Consider the following 14322-nt stretch of genomic DNA (forward strand, 5'->3'; position numbering starts at 1 on the left):
ATGCGGTGTCACTGCTCCATGCGTCCTGCAGCGGCCACGGGGCTGCCCGGGGCCGGAGCGTGTCCTGCGGTGTCACTGCTCCACGTGTCCTGCGGCACCCGACGGGGCTGCCCGGGACCGGAGCGCGCCGTGCGGTGTCACTGCTCCACGCGTCCTGCGGGGCCCGGCGGGGCTGCCCGGGGCCGGAGCGCAGCCGTGCCGCTGCCCCGCGCACTTGGAGCTGCCGCAGCGGGGCTGCGCCCTTGGCTGCGCGCTTGGCCGCGTGCTCGGTGCCGCGGCCTTGCGGCCGGTTCCCTTTCCTCCGAGGGTAGCCGAGCAGCTACAGGCGGCCATCCATGCTATGAGATGGGTGCATTTGCCTGTGACTTGATTAATCAAGGCTAATTTGCATTCGCAAATGAGACTGATAAAAATGGGGTTACCTTTTCACCTTTAGAGAGGAGGAGGGATTATTTCTAGGTTGTCTCTTTTTTTAAGTGATAAGCAACTCCTTTACCAATAAGGATGGAAATACTTAATTTGCATTAGCAAAAGAAGCTAATTATTATATAGTTAATTAGCATCTGGAAATGAGGATTATCTTAATTACAAAGCACAATTTCCTTAATAGCTACAAAACTGTAAGTTTGATCTGTGTGGAGATTGGTGACTATTATTATGTAATTAGTGATCATATTAATGGTGTGGTGTATTTAGATATAATTTGCATATGCAAATGAAATTTACCTAATAGAAATATGTGGCTCCGCTAATGACTGCGAGCACTTAAAAATTAAAGTGCGTTAGGAAAATTCCAGTCCTGAGTTGCTCTTTGGTGGCCCTCGGGTGCCCCGTGCGAGGTGCCGGCGCGCGCGGCGCTTTGGACATCGAGGCAGCGGTGCAGCCCGGCGCGGCGCCCGCGGAGCTCCCCTGGGCGCACGGAGCCCCGTGTCCCCGACCCGGCGCGGCGCCCGCGGGGCTCCCCTCGGCACACGGAGCCCCGTGTCCCCAACCCGGCGCGGCGCCCGCGGGGCTCCCCTCGGCGCACGGAGCCCCGTGTCCCCGTCCCGGCGCGGCGCCCGCGGGGCTGCCCTGGGCGCACGGAGCCCCGTGTCCCCGACCCAGCGCGGCGCCCGCGGGGCTCCTCTCGGCGCACGGAGCCCCGTGTACCCAACCCGGCGCGGCGCCCGCGGGGCTCCCCTCAGCACAAGGAGCCCCGTGTCCCCAACCCGGCGCGGCGCCCGCGGGGCTCCCCTGGGCGCACGGAGCCCCGTGTCCCCGACCCGGCGCGGCGCCCGCGGGGCTCCCCTCGGCACATGGAGCCCCGTGTCCCCGACCCAGCGCGGCGCCCGCGGGGCTCCTCTCGGCGCACGGAGCCCCATGTCCCCGTCTGTCCCCGCGCTCGGAGCGGTTGAGCACCGGCCGCGTTTCTCCCGCGCGGGGCCGGCGGGTCGCGGCGGAAGCGGCAGCGCCGCGCGGGCTCCCCGGCCTGCAGCCCTGCTCAAGCTCCCCAACAGGCTGCGCCGGGCCCTGCTCGGTGTCTGGTCGGGGCTAATTAATTAGGGGTTGTTGCTTGGAAGTAGCACATGCTTAGGTGTGATCTTTGAAGTTTAGTGGAGTGCGGAGACTTCAAAGGAGCCATTTTATTAAAAAATAATAAAATCAAGAGCTCCTAAACACTTGCAATTTGAAGAGCCTGTTTGAAGTCTCTCCATGCTCTCTGATGCCGGTGCAGCCGCAGCGCCGAGGTACTACTTAGTTGTTACCACACAGTACTTAACCTTAACTTTATTTAAAAAAGAAAATAATCAAAACCAGGAGGATTTTCTCAAGTCTTTGCATGGCTTGATCTAGCAGTAAAGAATTAATTGCGTTGTGTCATGAGCTGTGCAGGAAATAGGGAAAATCAAGGCTGGCAATCAAAGTAGCAAAAAGGAAAATTTAATCCTTGTTTTTTTAATCAAATCTCATTTTACAATAAACAGAGAAGCTGCAAACTCCCGGGGTCTCTCCCTGAAGCCACCGCAGCCTCTCCTCCTGCTCGCTGGTGGGAGCATCGCGCGCTCCACCGAAACGCCCGCTTTTGCCACGGCCGGTTCTTGGCCTTGGAGGTGGGAGCTCAGCAGGCAGGTGGCACCAGCCCTGGACGCTGGGCCGGGCCCTGCGGTGCCCGGTGTCACCGCGCTGGCCCCTGCAGTTCGCGGTGTCGCTGGCCCCCGCGGTGCGCCGATCCTCTCTCTTCAGCCCCATGCGCGCGGGCTGCCCCGGCAGCAGGAGGTGCCCTCAGTGGGGCAGCGTGGGGACAGCTCCGGACCGGTGCGGATGGCCAGCCCGAGCCACAGAGTAAACTCCAATACGTCTCGGAGACGCTGTCGGGCTGCTGCTGATTTGTCACATCGCGACGGGTGAGCAGGGCGGGAGGAGCCGCCGCTTCCCCCGCGCCGGCCCTGAGGAATCATCTGTGGTCAGGCCGGGGCTGGAGGGTTCCGAAGCGGCTGGACCAGAGCCAGGAGCGGCCGTTCTCCTGGCGCTCGGGTCGTTCCCCCGGGCAAGGACGGGAGCGCATGGCCCGCGGGGGACGTTTGCTGGGGTCCCCCCGAGGCTTCGCCGTCGTGAGTGGTTTGGGAGCACAGCGCAGTGGGGCCCATCTGGGCCGCGGCGCACGGTAGCACGGGATGAGCACACACGTGTTTACTATTCGGGCTGCTGTTTAAATTGCTGCGTACAGGAGTACAGAAATAGGAGGCTTAGCTGTACATTATGAAGAGAGTGGTTGACTTTGGAAAGCTTGTGTCTTCCTCCTGATGCATTGCAGACCGTTGTAAAACGCTTTTTCCGTATTTCCGAATAGTTTCCTCTCTTCTGAGATCACAGAACATTCCTTCCAGTGTTCACACGGGTGTTCCATGGAGTCCTCAGCGCACGGGTGCACGGCGGGGTGCGCTGAGCCGGCTCTGCGCGGAGCCGGGAGCGCCAATGGGAACCGAAGCTCCCCCTTGTCGGGGACGGAGCGCGCGCGGCACCCGCGGCAAGGGGTGAGCGGCTGCAGCGGGGCCGGGCGGGACGCGGGCGGATTGGGCTGGCTCTGCGTCCTGGGGTGAGCGGCTGCAGCGGGGCCGGGCGGGACGCGGGCGGATTGGGCCGGCTCTGCGTCCCGGGGTGAGCGGCTGCAGCGGGGCCGGGCGGGACGCGGGCGGGCTGGGCTGGCTCTGCGTCCCGGGGTGAGCGGCTGCAGCGGGGCCAGCGGCTGCAGCGGGGCCGGGCGGGACGCAGGCGGGCTGCGCCGGCTCTGCGTCCCGGCCTGGCCCGAGGGCTCCTCCCGCGCAACGCGCAGCCCCGATGCGCCCGCAGCGCCCGCGGAGCGGGGTGGCGCGAGTCCCGTCCCGCCAGCTCCCCGGGGCAGCCGCGTCCCCCGGTGCGGCTGGATCCGCGCGAGGGGCTGCCTGTGCCCGGGCAGCCTCCGCTCGGCCTGCGCGCAGCCCGGCCCCGCTGCTCCCGCGCCCGGGCACGCGGAGGACGCGGTGCTTCCCGGCGTCGCCGGGTTTCCCCCGAGCGGGCGAGCCGTGCTGCTTTGCTCATGGTGTTTTAGGCCCTTCACGAGATGCTCTTGGTGCAACATAAGCACCTGTCCAGCATTTCAGGTCTGGGGAGAACCTGAGGGCTCTCCCAATACCACAGAAAGCTCTTTCTAAAATCTAAGGTCATTTAAATTTTAAAGGTGGCAATAGCATATCTTTTTTTCATCTTTTGGATTAGCAAGGCTTAATTTTCAAAGTATTCCAGAGGAATGTTTTGCAAGGCACTTATTTATTTAAATATTTTTAATATCGGCAATTCAAAATGGAAGTGTAAAAAGCCATGCAAAAATAGCAATAAAGAAATTTGAAGCTATAAAAGCTTATGGTGAGAATTTAAATGCAGAAACAGCTGTTATTTCCTTGGGAGTTGAGGTGTATAAGCCCTTGCATGGCTGTGTATCCCCACAATAGTGGTGTGAAGAATTAGCGCTCGCTGCAGTGTGCAAACCGAACCCGCCAAGCACTGAGGCAGCTATTCATCTATACCCAGGAGCTAAATATGACAATGTTAGCATTTTTCATTTCCCTGACATTACCATTAATAAAGCAATGATCCAAAAGAAGCTTTGCTGAGTCTGTTCTTTATGCTTCCATCACTCACGACTAGATAATTTCACACAGGATCGTTTTTAAATTAAATGACGATAAAAGCGCTCTGCTGTCCTGTGTTCACTAGTTCACAGAAGTCTATCAAGTCATTAATGTGTCATGACAAACTGCTAGTTGGGTACAAGAGTAATTAATTATTTGCATAAATAACAGGTTGAACTTCGTGCTTTGAACCACAATGACACATGCGTCGCATCACGGACGTGGTAAAACCTCTTGCAGGGGGTTCGTAGGAGGGGTTAAAACTGAACCTCGGCGTTTGAAACCGTGTCCTCACCACGCTCCAAACGGTCATGAGCTTGGCTTCAGTTTTGATGCTTTTTGTGTTCTTAAGTTCTTCATTAATGGCTTTTTCAAGAAAGCATCTGATCATTGGAGATTTCAATGAACAATTATACAGATTTTCATAATCACCATTAATCACCACATATTTTTCAAGATAATTACAGCAATTATTATTTAGATTCCTCTTTTATGTGCACATTGTAGAAAAGAACAAGTGCTTATTATACTGGGTAGTGTAGAGAACTATAGTCTTAAGTTCTTTGTCATCCAGAAACTCATTATGTTAGCTGATGCTGCCTATGAAAGTTCGTCAGCATGTTTAAATTAGGGTAGCATTGGCAGGCCTGATTATTTAAATCTGGTAGCTCTGCTAAAAATACAGTTATTCTAGAAGGATGAATTACTAATTTGACAACCGAGATTCAGTTGGAGTCTACAGCACAGAAGGTTGCATCTACCGTGTGCCTGGAGGAGGACGACAGTACTTTCTTCATATTAAAGAGAGAATTTCTAAGTGAGCTAACAGGTTGTATTCATAGAGCATGGCTTTGTGGCGTGCCCTTTAGAGGTTGGTAGTAAATTCTAGCGGTTTATGATGAAGTGGCAACCTGGTGCATCAGCTGGAGAGTGTTGCTGTGGTCTCCGCTCAGCTGCCCGTTTGCGCTTGCGTTCCAGGGGGGTGAGGTTTGGCTTTGGGGTCCTTTTCACTCTTTCATCCAGTCGCAGCGAGTGAGCTAACTGGACGTGACGCGGCGCTCCGCAGGGCAGGGCGGCGAAGCGGGGCCGCGCGGGCCGGCGCGGGAGGCAGGAGCGCGGCCCCGTTCCCGTTCCCGCAGCACCGCGTGCGGGACCGCGCCGGGAGCGACGCGGAGCCGGCCCCGGCAGCCCTGCGCCCCGGCCGGGTGTTTGGATCCGTGTGACCCCCGTTCCTGGCTGCGGAAGGAGCTGTTGAATGAGCTCCTTGTTCCCGATTTTCCCCTTGCTGCACTTTACAAGCAGCCCAGTGGCGGGCCTGACACACCAGTTCCTATGTGCGCTCCCCTCGCTTTGGGATTGCAGCATTAATAACACACTTCCATGCATCATGCCATTTTTAAGCGTGATCGTTATGATAAAGGGCATATACTTAATTACAGGCCTGCTTAATTACAGCTCTGTGGAAGCTCGTTTGTTTAGGAGAGTGCTAATTGCGCTGCTGAGCCTTTGGCACACCCTGCCTTCATCTGCTGCTTCGCTCTGCACTTTTGTGCTCCGGGAGGGCTGAAGTGCCGCGGGACCGGGGCCCTGCGCCGCACCGCGTCCCCCGGTGCATCACATCCCGATGCACGTCGCATCCCAGCGGTGCATCGCGCATCCCGATGCACGTCGCATCCCAGCGGTGCATCGCGCATCCCCATGCACGTCGCATCCCAGCGGTGCATCGCGCATCCCGCCGCGCACAGGGCTGGGAGCGACCCCAGCTCCTCGGGCTTTCTCCTTAAATTGCTTTACCAAAGCCAGCGTGGGAGTGATCAAAGCAGGTTCCTGTCGGGATAACAAATGCAGATGGTCTTTCAGGTTCAAAACTTCCTGGATTTTGTGATGCTGCTTTTCATCTGTTTCCTTTTGTTTCATGGAACTTTGTGGCTGCCACATAGCACCTTTGATAATTAAATAACACAGGGCAGTTTTTTTTTAAGTCAAAACCATACAAAGCTAATGTAAAATTTATTCTTAAATAACCCTTATTAAATCGCTAACACTGTAACTTGCTGGTTCTAACGGAAGTTGCAAAACAACAGGTAACAAAATGCAGGATGGGGACAGATGGTTGTGAAAGAAAAGCCTGTTTGGGGATTACATGAGGGCATTTCAGAGGTGAAACCTGCTCTAGTCAGAAGCTTTTATTTTGTCCAGAGCTGAAAGTGACAGAGTTGACAGAGTTGACAGAGTTGCCAGAGTTGCCGTGCTAAAGGCGCAGCCGAGGCGCGCGGCGCTCCCGGCCGTGGGCCCTGCGGCGCCGGGGTGCAGCCGTTGGGCACAACGAGGCTCGCGCCAGGTTTACGTGTCTGCGGGAGGTGACGTCTCCTGGATGGTGGGAGCAGACAAAGAGCAGCAGGCGCTGCTGAGCTGCGCGAGTGCGCGAGGCGATGCAAATGCAAACACCCCTCCGTGTCGTTCGGGTTGTGTTGCAAACAGCCTGGCGCGGTGACGCAGGGCTGTGCCGCGTACACAAGGGTGTCCTTGTGTCTGCTTCATACTCCATTGCTCTGCAGCCCCAGCAGCAGTTAGCGTTTCGTGTGCGCCCTCCACATGCTCCGTGCGCTCCGCATGCTCCGTGCGCTCCACATGCTCCGTGTGCTCTGCGTGCTCCACATGCTGCACACTCTCCATGCACTCTGTGCGCTCCACGCGCTCCATGTTCTCTGTACTTGCTGCTCAGCTCACACCGGTGCCGGCCGGGCCCAGCCTTGCCCCAGAGCCGTCCCCGGGGCTGCCCCGCTCTGCGGTGTGCCAGGTGGTAGCACCTACCGCCTCGCGTGCGGTGGTGAGAGGCAGCCGAGCCCCGCGCTCCCCGCGTGCCGTGGGGGCGGCCGCTGGCCCGCGTGGCCCTGCGCAGCAGGGCAAACCCGCACCCGCAGGCTGCGCTTCTTTCTGCTCCAAACTGTGTCCTCACGGGGGCTGGACCGAGCTGAGAAGCCATCCTCCAAACGGGGACGGCAGCGATCCGCGCGGCCGGGACGGGCAGAGGCAGGAGGGGCTGGGGCAGCTCTCGGGGCTCCGCGGGGCAGCTGACAATGTGACATGTGCTGGTTTGTCCCTTGCAGCGATGGACGGGGTGCCCTTCATGATCTCGGAGAAGTTCGCCTGCGCTCCCGAAGGGGTGAGTCACCTCCGCGGTTACCGGGTACCGGGGCGGGCGGTGCTCCGCATGCCGAGCAGGACCGTGCCCAGGGCTGCGTTTGTCCCCGCGCCTGCCGAGGGCAGCTGGCATCGCCCCAGTCTTGCAGGGAGCTGCTTAATCCTGAAAAATGCTGGCTTTTTTGCACGTGGAGCGCAAGGAACTTGGGCTGACCCACGGCAGCGGGTTGCCATGGTGACGCTGGCGGGGATCCGGCTCTGCCATCCAACTTCCCCATTCTGGGCTTGGAAGTTTCGGGAGGTCGCGCAGTCCTAATGATGCAACAGCTGGACCGCTGCTGGGCGCCGTGGAGCGCAAACACGGGCAGAAAAATGGTTGTAGCGTTGCCATTGCCCTCTGGCTCCGGAGGCCGCGCGAGCAGAGCGGCCCAGGCAGCAGCAGGACCGGCTCTCCCCTCCCTGCGCAGCGCGGTCCTGGGCATCCGGCGCAGCGCTAATTTAAGGTGCTGATCCAGAGCTCAAAGGCTCAGCATCCCCCTACCAGCCCCTAATCCATCCAATCCCTAAAACCTCTTTAAAAATCAGTTTGCAAGAGGCCATTACAGCAAGCACAGATCTATCAAAGGGATCTGATTGTTCACATCCTGCCCCTGCTTTGCACCTTTCTTTTCCCCGGCAGATCCTGCATGTGCAGCGGGTGCAGTTTTTCACAACCGTTGCTTCCTGCAAAGGGCTGCTTGCAGGCAGCCCCGCATTCCCGGGAAGCTGAAGTCCCCTGCTGCCAGGACAAGCGCAGGGAGATCAGGGCACGCTGATCCTTCCTTAGCCACCGTTGCCCCCGCACGGTCGGCTCGCCCGGGCCCCGCGCGCCGCTCGCTGTGGCCGTGGGAGGCCGGGGGTGCTGCGAGGGAGTGCGGAACAGCCGTCCCGTGGGGGTCACGTCACCCGCGTCCGGTGGTGCGGGTCAGCTACCCCGACAGGAGGCTGCGTTAGGGCTCTTACCCCCGGACCACCTCCTGCGCCTCGCGCTCCGGGGCGGATGGGGAAACAGGATTACGTGTGTGTTTGCAGATGGTGCCTCTAGGTCTCTGGTGGGGGAGTATTTGCTGACTCAAGCAAAACAACAACAAAAAAGATTTTTCTCTGTTTCTTTTTTTACATCAGATGCAGCCAGTTGATCTCTTGGGCATCACGATCAAAACCCTAGCAGAAATTGAAAAGGAGGTAAGTACCGGGCAATGCTCTAAGCAAAATCATCACTGGATTCGTGTTCGTGTGGTTGCAGGAGTCCCTCCCATGTGGAAAGGTCTCACTTGTCTTTCCCTAGTCACTGACGATGGACAAAGTCAATGTCAAGGGAAAACATGGAATTATAGGTGTCCCCTGTGATTCGTGCCACATAAAGAAGCATTGAACATAGAATCTGATGATGAAGTTGTCTGTTCTCCATTTACTTCCAAATGTCTCTTTTATTTGAACTATTTTTCCGGTTTATTAACAAAATATGATGGCTACCAGCGGAGCACAAGGTGTGTTAGGTTGCTTCATATTTTGGGAAGCAGTTGAACTGGAGTGAGGAGTGCAGGGTAAACTACATCATGACCTGTTGGTTTGGTGCTGGTGTGACGTGGTGCCAGGAAAAGCAGTTTTTAATAAGGAGGAGTCCTGTAGGGAAGAGGCAGGAGAGCAGAGCCCGGCTGAGCTCGGTCGGCCACACCGGGAGCCCCTGCGTTCCCTGGGAACGTTCTGGCACGTGCAGGACTCGCGCGCTAGACACCAAGTAGCCCCTTGCTCAGGACCAGCCTCCTTTGAGGTGCGCGGCCACACGGTCGTGATGAGAATCAGCCTTTTCTTAGCGGTGTGTGTTTCCTTGGGCATCTTTGGTTACAAACACCCGTTATGAAGACAGCTGTATTAAAGGCAAAGGGTAAGTGAGACTCCCAGCCTGTCATGCGAGTGAAGTGTCCTCTGCACTTGTGGGGTGCAGTTGCTGCGGGTCACCAAATGGGAGACAAATGTTAGATGCACATCACGGCTGGCTTTAAAAGCAACACTTGTTTCATGGGAACTTTGGAATTCCTCTGTTTATTTCCACGATGAAAAGGACTTTATTTGTAAGCTGGGAAGCCTTCAGGGAGAGCTTAGCCCCAGGGTGCGTGCTGGATGCACCCCTGCCTTCCTCAGCTCCGCACTCCTCCTCGCAGGAGGTGCGTGACCAGGCAGGACGGACCCTGGTGTCCGCGGTGTCCGCCGGGCGCCGCGGTGGCGCGTGGCCCTTGTCTGCGCCCTCGCGGCACCCGCTGGGTTTACGTGGCCGAGGAGGGAGCTCTTGATACCTGCCAGTTCTCCCCACACCCTCCGCTTCCATCACAGCCTCTGTGTGTTTCAGGGTAATGAAAAGTATAATTATGCAGCCCATATTCCTTGATGAAGCATCTTGTCTGCACATAGATAGCTATGCATATAAATATGGTGAATTTCTGTATGGCTTTATTTCCCTTGCAAGCAATAGCACCATTACAGCAAATCTTCTGGATTTCCAGAGCAGCAAGAACATTTTCCCTGGAGCTAGATGCCTTGCAAAAAATAATCCCAAAGAATTCCAAGAGTTATTATTCTCTGTCACCACGTTTGCAGATGTATGTTCCCATCCTCCAAGCTGAGAAGTGAGCCAAATTAAGGGGTTATACCCACCCATAAAAACAGTAAAAACAGATGCAGGTCCCATAGTCATCACAGTGTCCCCAGGGCCGCAGTGTCCCCAGAGCCGCAGTGTCCCCAAGGCCGCGGTGTCCCCAGGGCCACAGTGTCCCCAGGCTGCGGTGTCCCCAGGGCCGCGGTGTCCCCAGGGCCACAGTGTCCCCAGGGCCGCGGTGTCCCCAGGGCCGCGGTGTCCCCAGGGCCACAATGTCCCCAGGGCCGCGGTGTCCCCAGGGCCGCGGTGTCCCCAGGCTGCGGCCTCGGCCGCGGCGGCTCTGCCGCCAGCCCTGGTGCTTTCCGCGGCGGCGCCCGCCGGGCTCCACGGTGCCATCCCCATCCGCACCCAACCCTCCCCTGCGCTGGGCGTTTGCCTCCAAGTCTGCGGAGATTCTCACTAGGAAAGGGGGAATCTGATGCTAATCGTTCTTTTTAGATGGACAAGGAAGGAAGTTTGTTTAACTACTTGATTGCTACGAGTTTTTGTATGCTGCTCTCTGCAAATATATTTAATGAAGAAGTTGTAAATCTAAAAGAGCTTAAAATTTTAATTTTATACAGAAATATTTTTCCTTGTTCTCATGTTTGTAGTCAATTCTCCAGAGTGTAGTCACATGAAATGTTCTTTAAATGAACATATTTGCTAACTGGCATGATTTCAGTTTTTAAAACATTGGTTCCAGCAATTAGGCATTTTTTTCAGTTCCCAAATGACTAGAGAAATTCGTCTTGATTATAATTGCTCTTAGCCACGCATATCTAATTTGTGTCTTTTTAAGTGTTAATTAGTAAACAGTTTGAGCTGACATCTTTATGTGTTTGTGTGTTGAAAAATGAGGCTTATTGCTTATTTAGCTTGGGGCTGGTACTGCTAGCTGTGACATCATGACATTGAGGTAGAATTAATGAAGACATGTTTGCCAATTAAAAGGCAGTCTTGAAAGAGATGACTTCTTGACACTGTCTCTTTGCAGGGTTTGCACCGCACGTCTTTAGCAGAGGTGACCGAGCAGCAGTTGCGCAGGGCGCTCGCGGCGCCCTGTCCTCAGCTAGCTAGGCAGCAGGAAATTCCTGTGCTGGCGTTCCACGTATTCTGCAGAGAGCAGGGAGCGCAGAAACGTAGACACTGACTTTAGAGATGCGGCAACCTGCGGTCACCGAGCACCCTCTAGTGCCGCAGCCCCTTACTGCAGCGCGCGGAGCCCGCGCTGGGATGGGCACCTGCGCCCGCTCCTGCCCCCGCTTCCAATCCTGATCCTGCTCCCACCCCCTGCACCCACTCCCTGCACCTGCCACCGCTCCTGCATCCGCCCCTGCTCCCGCTTCTGCTCCTGATCCTGCACCCACTCCCTGCACCCGCTTCCACTCCTGATCCCACTCCCGCCTCCACTCCTGATCCTGCTCCCAGCTCCCGCTCCAACCCCCTGCACCCACTCCCTGCATCCGTTTCCACTCCTGCACCCTGCTCCCACTCCTGCTCCCACTCCCGCTCCTGCTCCCTCTCCCTGCTCGCTCTCCCTGCTCCCGCTCCCTGTCCAGGCCACCTTTCCCCTGTGTGTCCTGGTTGTCCAGACGCAGCCCCTGCCGCAGCTGGACACGGAGCGCTCACCAGGAGCGCATGGTTGTGCGGCCGTGGGCAGGAGGCGGCTCACGCCGCCGTCCCCAGGAGCGGAGCAGGGGACACGAGTGCTGCTCCGGGCCCCGCGCGGGTGTCCGTGGGGACGGGGCAGCGGCGGCCGCGAGATGGCAGCGGCGCCGCGCGGCCCCGCCGGGCACCGGGCAGCCGCGGGCTCGGCCGCCCACGCGCTCCTCCGCAGCGCCGGGCACCGCGCGTGGCTGCTCCTTGAACCAGGCCTCACCTGGGTCAGCTTCAATGTGTCAAGAGCAGGCCTGAACTAACCCCAGCTAAGCCGTGTTTGGGCCCAAAGACGTGAGCGTAGGGCTCCGTGTCCACTTTGCCAAGGCAGTTTAGCTAAAATGGTGCAGGCCTGTGTACGACAGACCTGCACGGGCCAGTCCGCGCGGAGGATGAGTGCGGTTGTGCTTGTGTTTTGGGCCCTACTTTGGCCTCGTTTCTCAGGGTGTCCCGCGAGGGGCACCCCGCAGCCAAGGCCGGCGGGAGGGCGCGCGCCCGCGCGGGACGGGGCTCCGCGGGCAGGCCGGCCCGCGCGCGTCACGCGTCTCTGTCCTGCCCCGCAGTACGACTACAGCTTCCGCACGGAGCAGAGCGCCGCGGCCCGCCTGCCGCCCAGCCCCACCAGGTGCCAGCAGCTGCCGCCGTCGTGAGCGCCGGCGAGCGCCCCGCGAGCGCCCCGCACCGCACTGCGCCGCGCCGGCCGCCGTTCACCCCGCCGGACCCCGTGGGGCTGCCCCTCCGCCCCGCTGCTGGCGCCTCTCTGCACGTGAGTACGTCCATCAGCGGCAGCCTCTTCCCTGCTCCCTTTCCTGTAACCCTGCTGCCGGAGAGCCGCCAACGCGGAGCTGGAGCGCAGCGCTGCGGACACGAGCGGCGAGCATGGCCCCACCGAGGACTGTCCTGCTGCGGAGCCCGGGAGCGGATTCCGGGCATCCCGTCCGCGCCGGCGCCGCGCTGCAGCACCGCGCTGCAGCACCTCGCTGCAGCACCGCACTGCAGCACCACGCTGCAGCACCGCGCTGCAGAACCACACTGCAGCACCTCGCTGCAGCACCGCGCTGCAGCACCTCACTGCAGCACCGCACTGCAGCACCGCACTGCGGCTCCTCCTGCACACCCAGACGGGGAGCACGGCGGACTCTGCGCCTCATCCATTTGCAGAGCGAGTGCGGAGCCGTGCAGAGCCTGCGTCCACCCTGCCCAGCCCTGGGCACGCGGCAGCTCCCCAGCGGCCAGGAGGAACCAGAGGCTGCATTTTCCTGCGGAGCCTGGACCTCCTCCGGGATCTGCTCCGAGCCCTCTCCAGCAAGGTGCAGGAGAGCACAGGGATCGCGGCTGTGCCCTGGCCCCGGGGAGAAGCGGCTCTGTCCTGCACAAGGTGTCGGTGCCTCTGGCTGGGAGCAGAGCCGGGTGCTGCGCGTCTCCCCGCGGCGCGGACCGGCCGCCCTGCGCGCGCAGCCGGGGCACCGCTTCCCTGCTGCCTGCCCTGCCGCTGCTGGGACGGAGGAGCCGCCCCGTCCCCTTTGCCCCGGGAGGGGAGCGCTGGGCTCCGACGTGCTGCAGGACGGGAGAGGTTTATTTCCGCCGGTCAGGAGTGTGATGCATTAAACCCTGACCTCAGCCTCCTTACGACTGGTGACCTCCGCTCGCTCCTCAGCCAAATGCATGTCTTGGTGAAGTCTGTTGCTGTAATAAGTTATTTAGAAATGTCCATCTGATTTCCATGCTCTTTCTCAAGCCGCTGCTGTAGAACAAAGACACATCATGGCAGCAAAACGGCAGTTTTTAAGTTAAGTGTTAAAATGTGCAACTTTTTATATTGTAAAGTACTGATTACCTAACCCTATTGAAATGCAATTGCCATAGTAACAAATAACAGTATTGCAGCTCTCAGTCTGGGTTGTATCTGTGCCCTGACCTGCTTTGCACTGCTTCTGATTGATCTTGCGTTTTCTAGTAGGACGGAATGGTGACTAACAGTAGATTTTGTACTGTCAGCTTGTATTTTTTATTTGTACATATGTAAAGTATTTCTTGTCCAAAGATTCATTTCTAGTTTTAAGGCACCATATTGCTGGGACAACAAAAACAAAACACTGTAGTATTCAGGATACACTGATTGCAGTTGTCTGCTCCATCTTCTCCCAGCCAGGTAACCGTTCTCTAAAACTGCCTCCCTAAAGCAAGGCCACGTGATTTGCAAGCGTTGGCAGATTTGGTTGCAAGTGTGTCGTATTTGGGCAAAAGAATTGTTTGAGTCAGCTCTGGAGGTTGGGGTGACCCCCTGCAAGTGCTCGTTTACTTGAAGGTTGCAGCACCATTTTTAGTTTTTATTTATCCTGCAGGAAAGCAAAGCCAGACCTCACTGCCAAGCCTCACAAAGGCTAGATTGATGATGCCGACACCGACAAATGAACACACCATGGCAGCCTGGTCATTCGGCTCAGGTTCACTTGAAGTTCAAATCCACTCTGTGCAGTAGCAGTGTGCCCGTCTCATCCATCTTTTGTCCTTCCTTTTTCCTGCTCATGATCTGTGGTGCGGTTGTCTGTGGCCTCCCCTCGCCGCTCCTTGCGTGGGGCAGGCGGCAGGGCCACGGCTGCAGGCGGCCGCTGCGGCGCGCGGGTGCGCAGGGCCCGGTGCAGAGCGGCGCCGTGGTCGCTGCGGGAGCTGCCCCGCGCCGAGCGGTGTCTCGTC

General features: G+C 58.1%; 1 protein-coding gene across 3 annotated transcripts in view; it reads left to right on the plus strand.

The window, feature by feature from the left end:
- MVB12B (multivesicular body subunit 12B) overlaps positions 1 to 12306 on the plus strand; it is a 55510-nt gene extending 43204 nt beyond the window's left edge. For all 3 annotated transcript variants that reach the window (XM_088525431.1, XM_088525430.1, XM_088525432.1), the window contains exons 8-10: positions 7259 to 7314; positions 8457 to 8516; positions 12189 to 12306. In XM_088525431.1, coding sequence (XP_088381557.1) covers positions 7259 to 7314; positions 8457 to 8516; positions 12189 to 12275 — 203 coding nt within the window. In that variant the 3' untranslated portion in view covers positions 12276 to 12306. The remainder of the gene's footprint in view (positions 1 to 7258; positions 7315 to 8456; positions 8517 to 12188) is intronic.
- The last annotated feature ends 2016 nt before the right edge of the window (positions 12307 to 14322 follow it).

Source organism: Tinamus guttatus, unplaced genomic scaffold, assembly GCF_059628265.1.
Source record: "Tinamus guttatus ecotype Peru unplaced genomic scaffold, ASM5962826v1 Tinamus_guttatus_pri_ptg000226l, whole genome shotgun sequence".
Lineage (NCBI taxonomy): Eukaryota > Metazoa > Chordata > Aves > Tinamiformes > Tinamidae > Tinamus > Tinamus guttatus.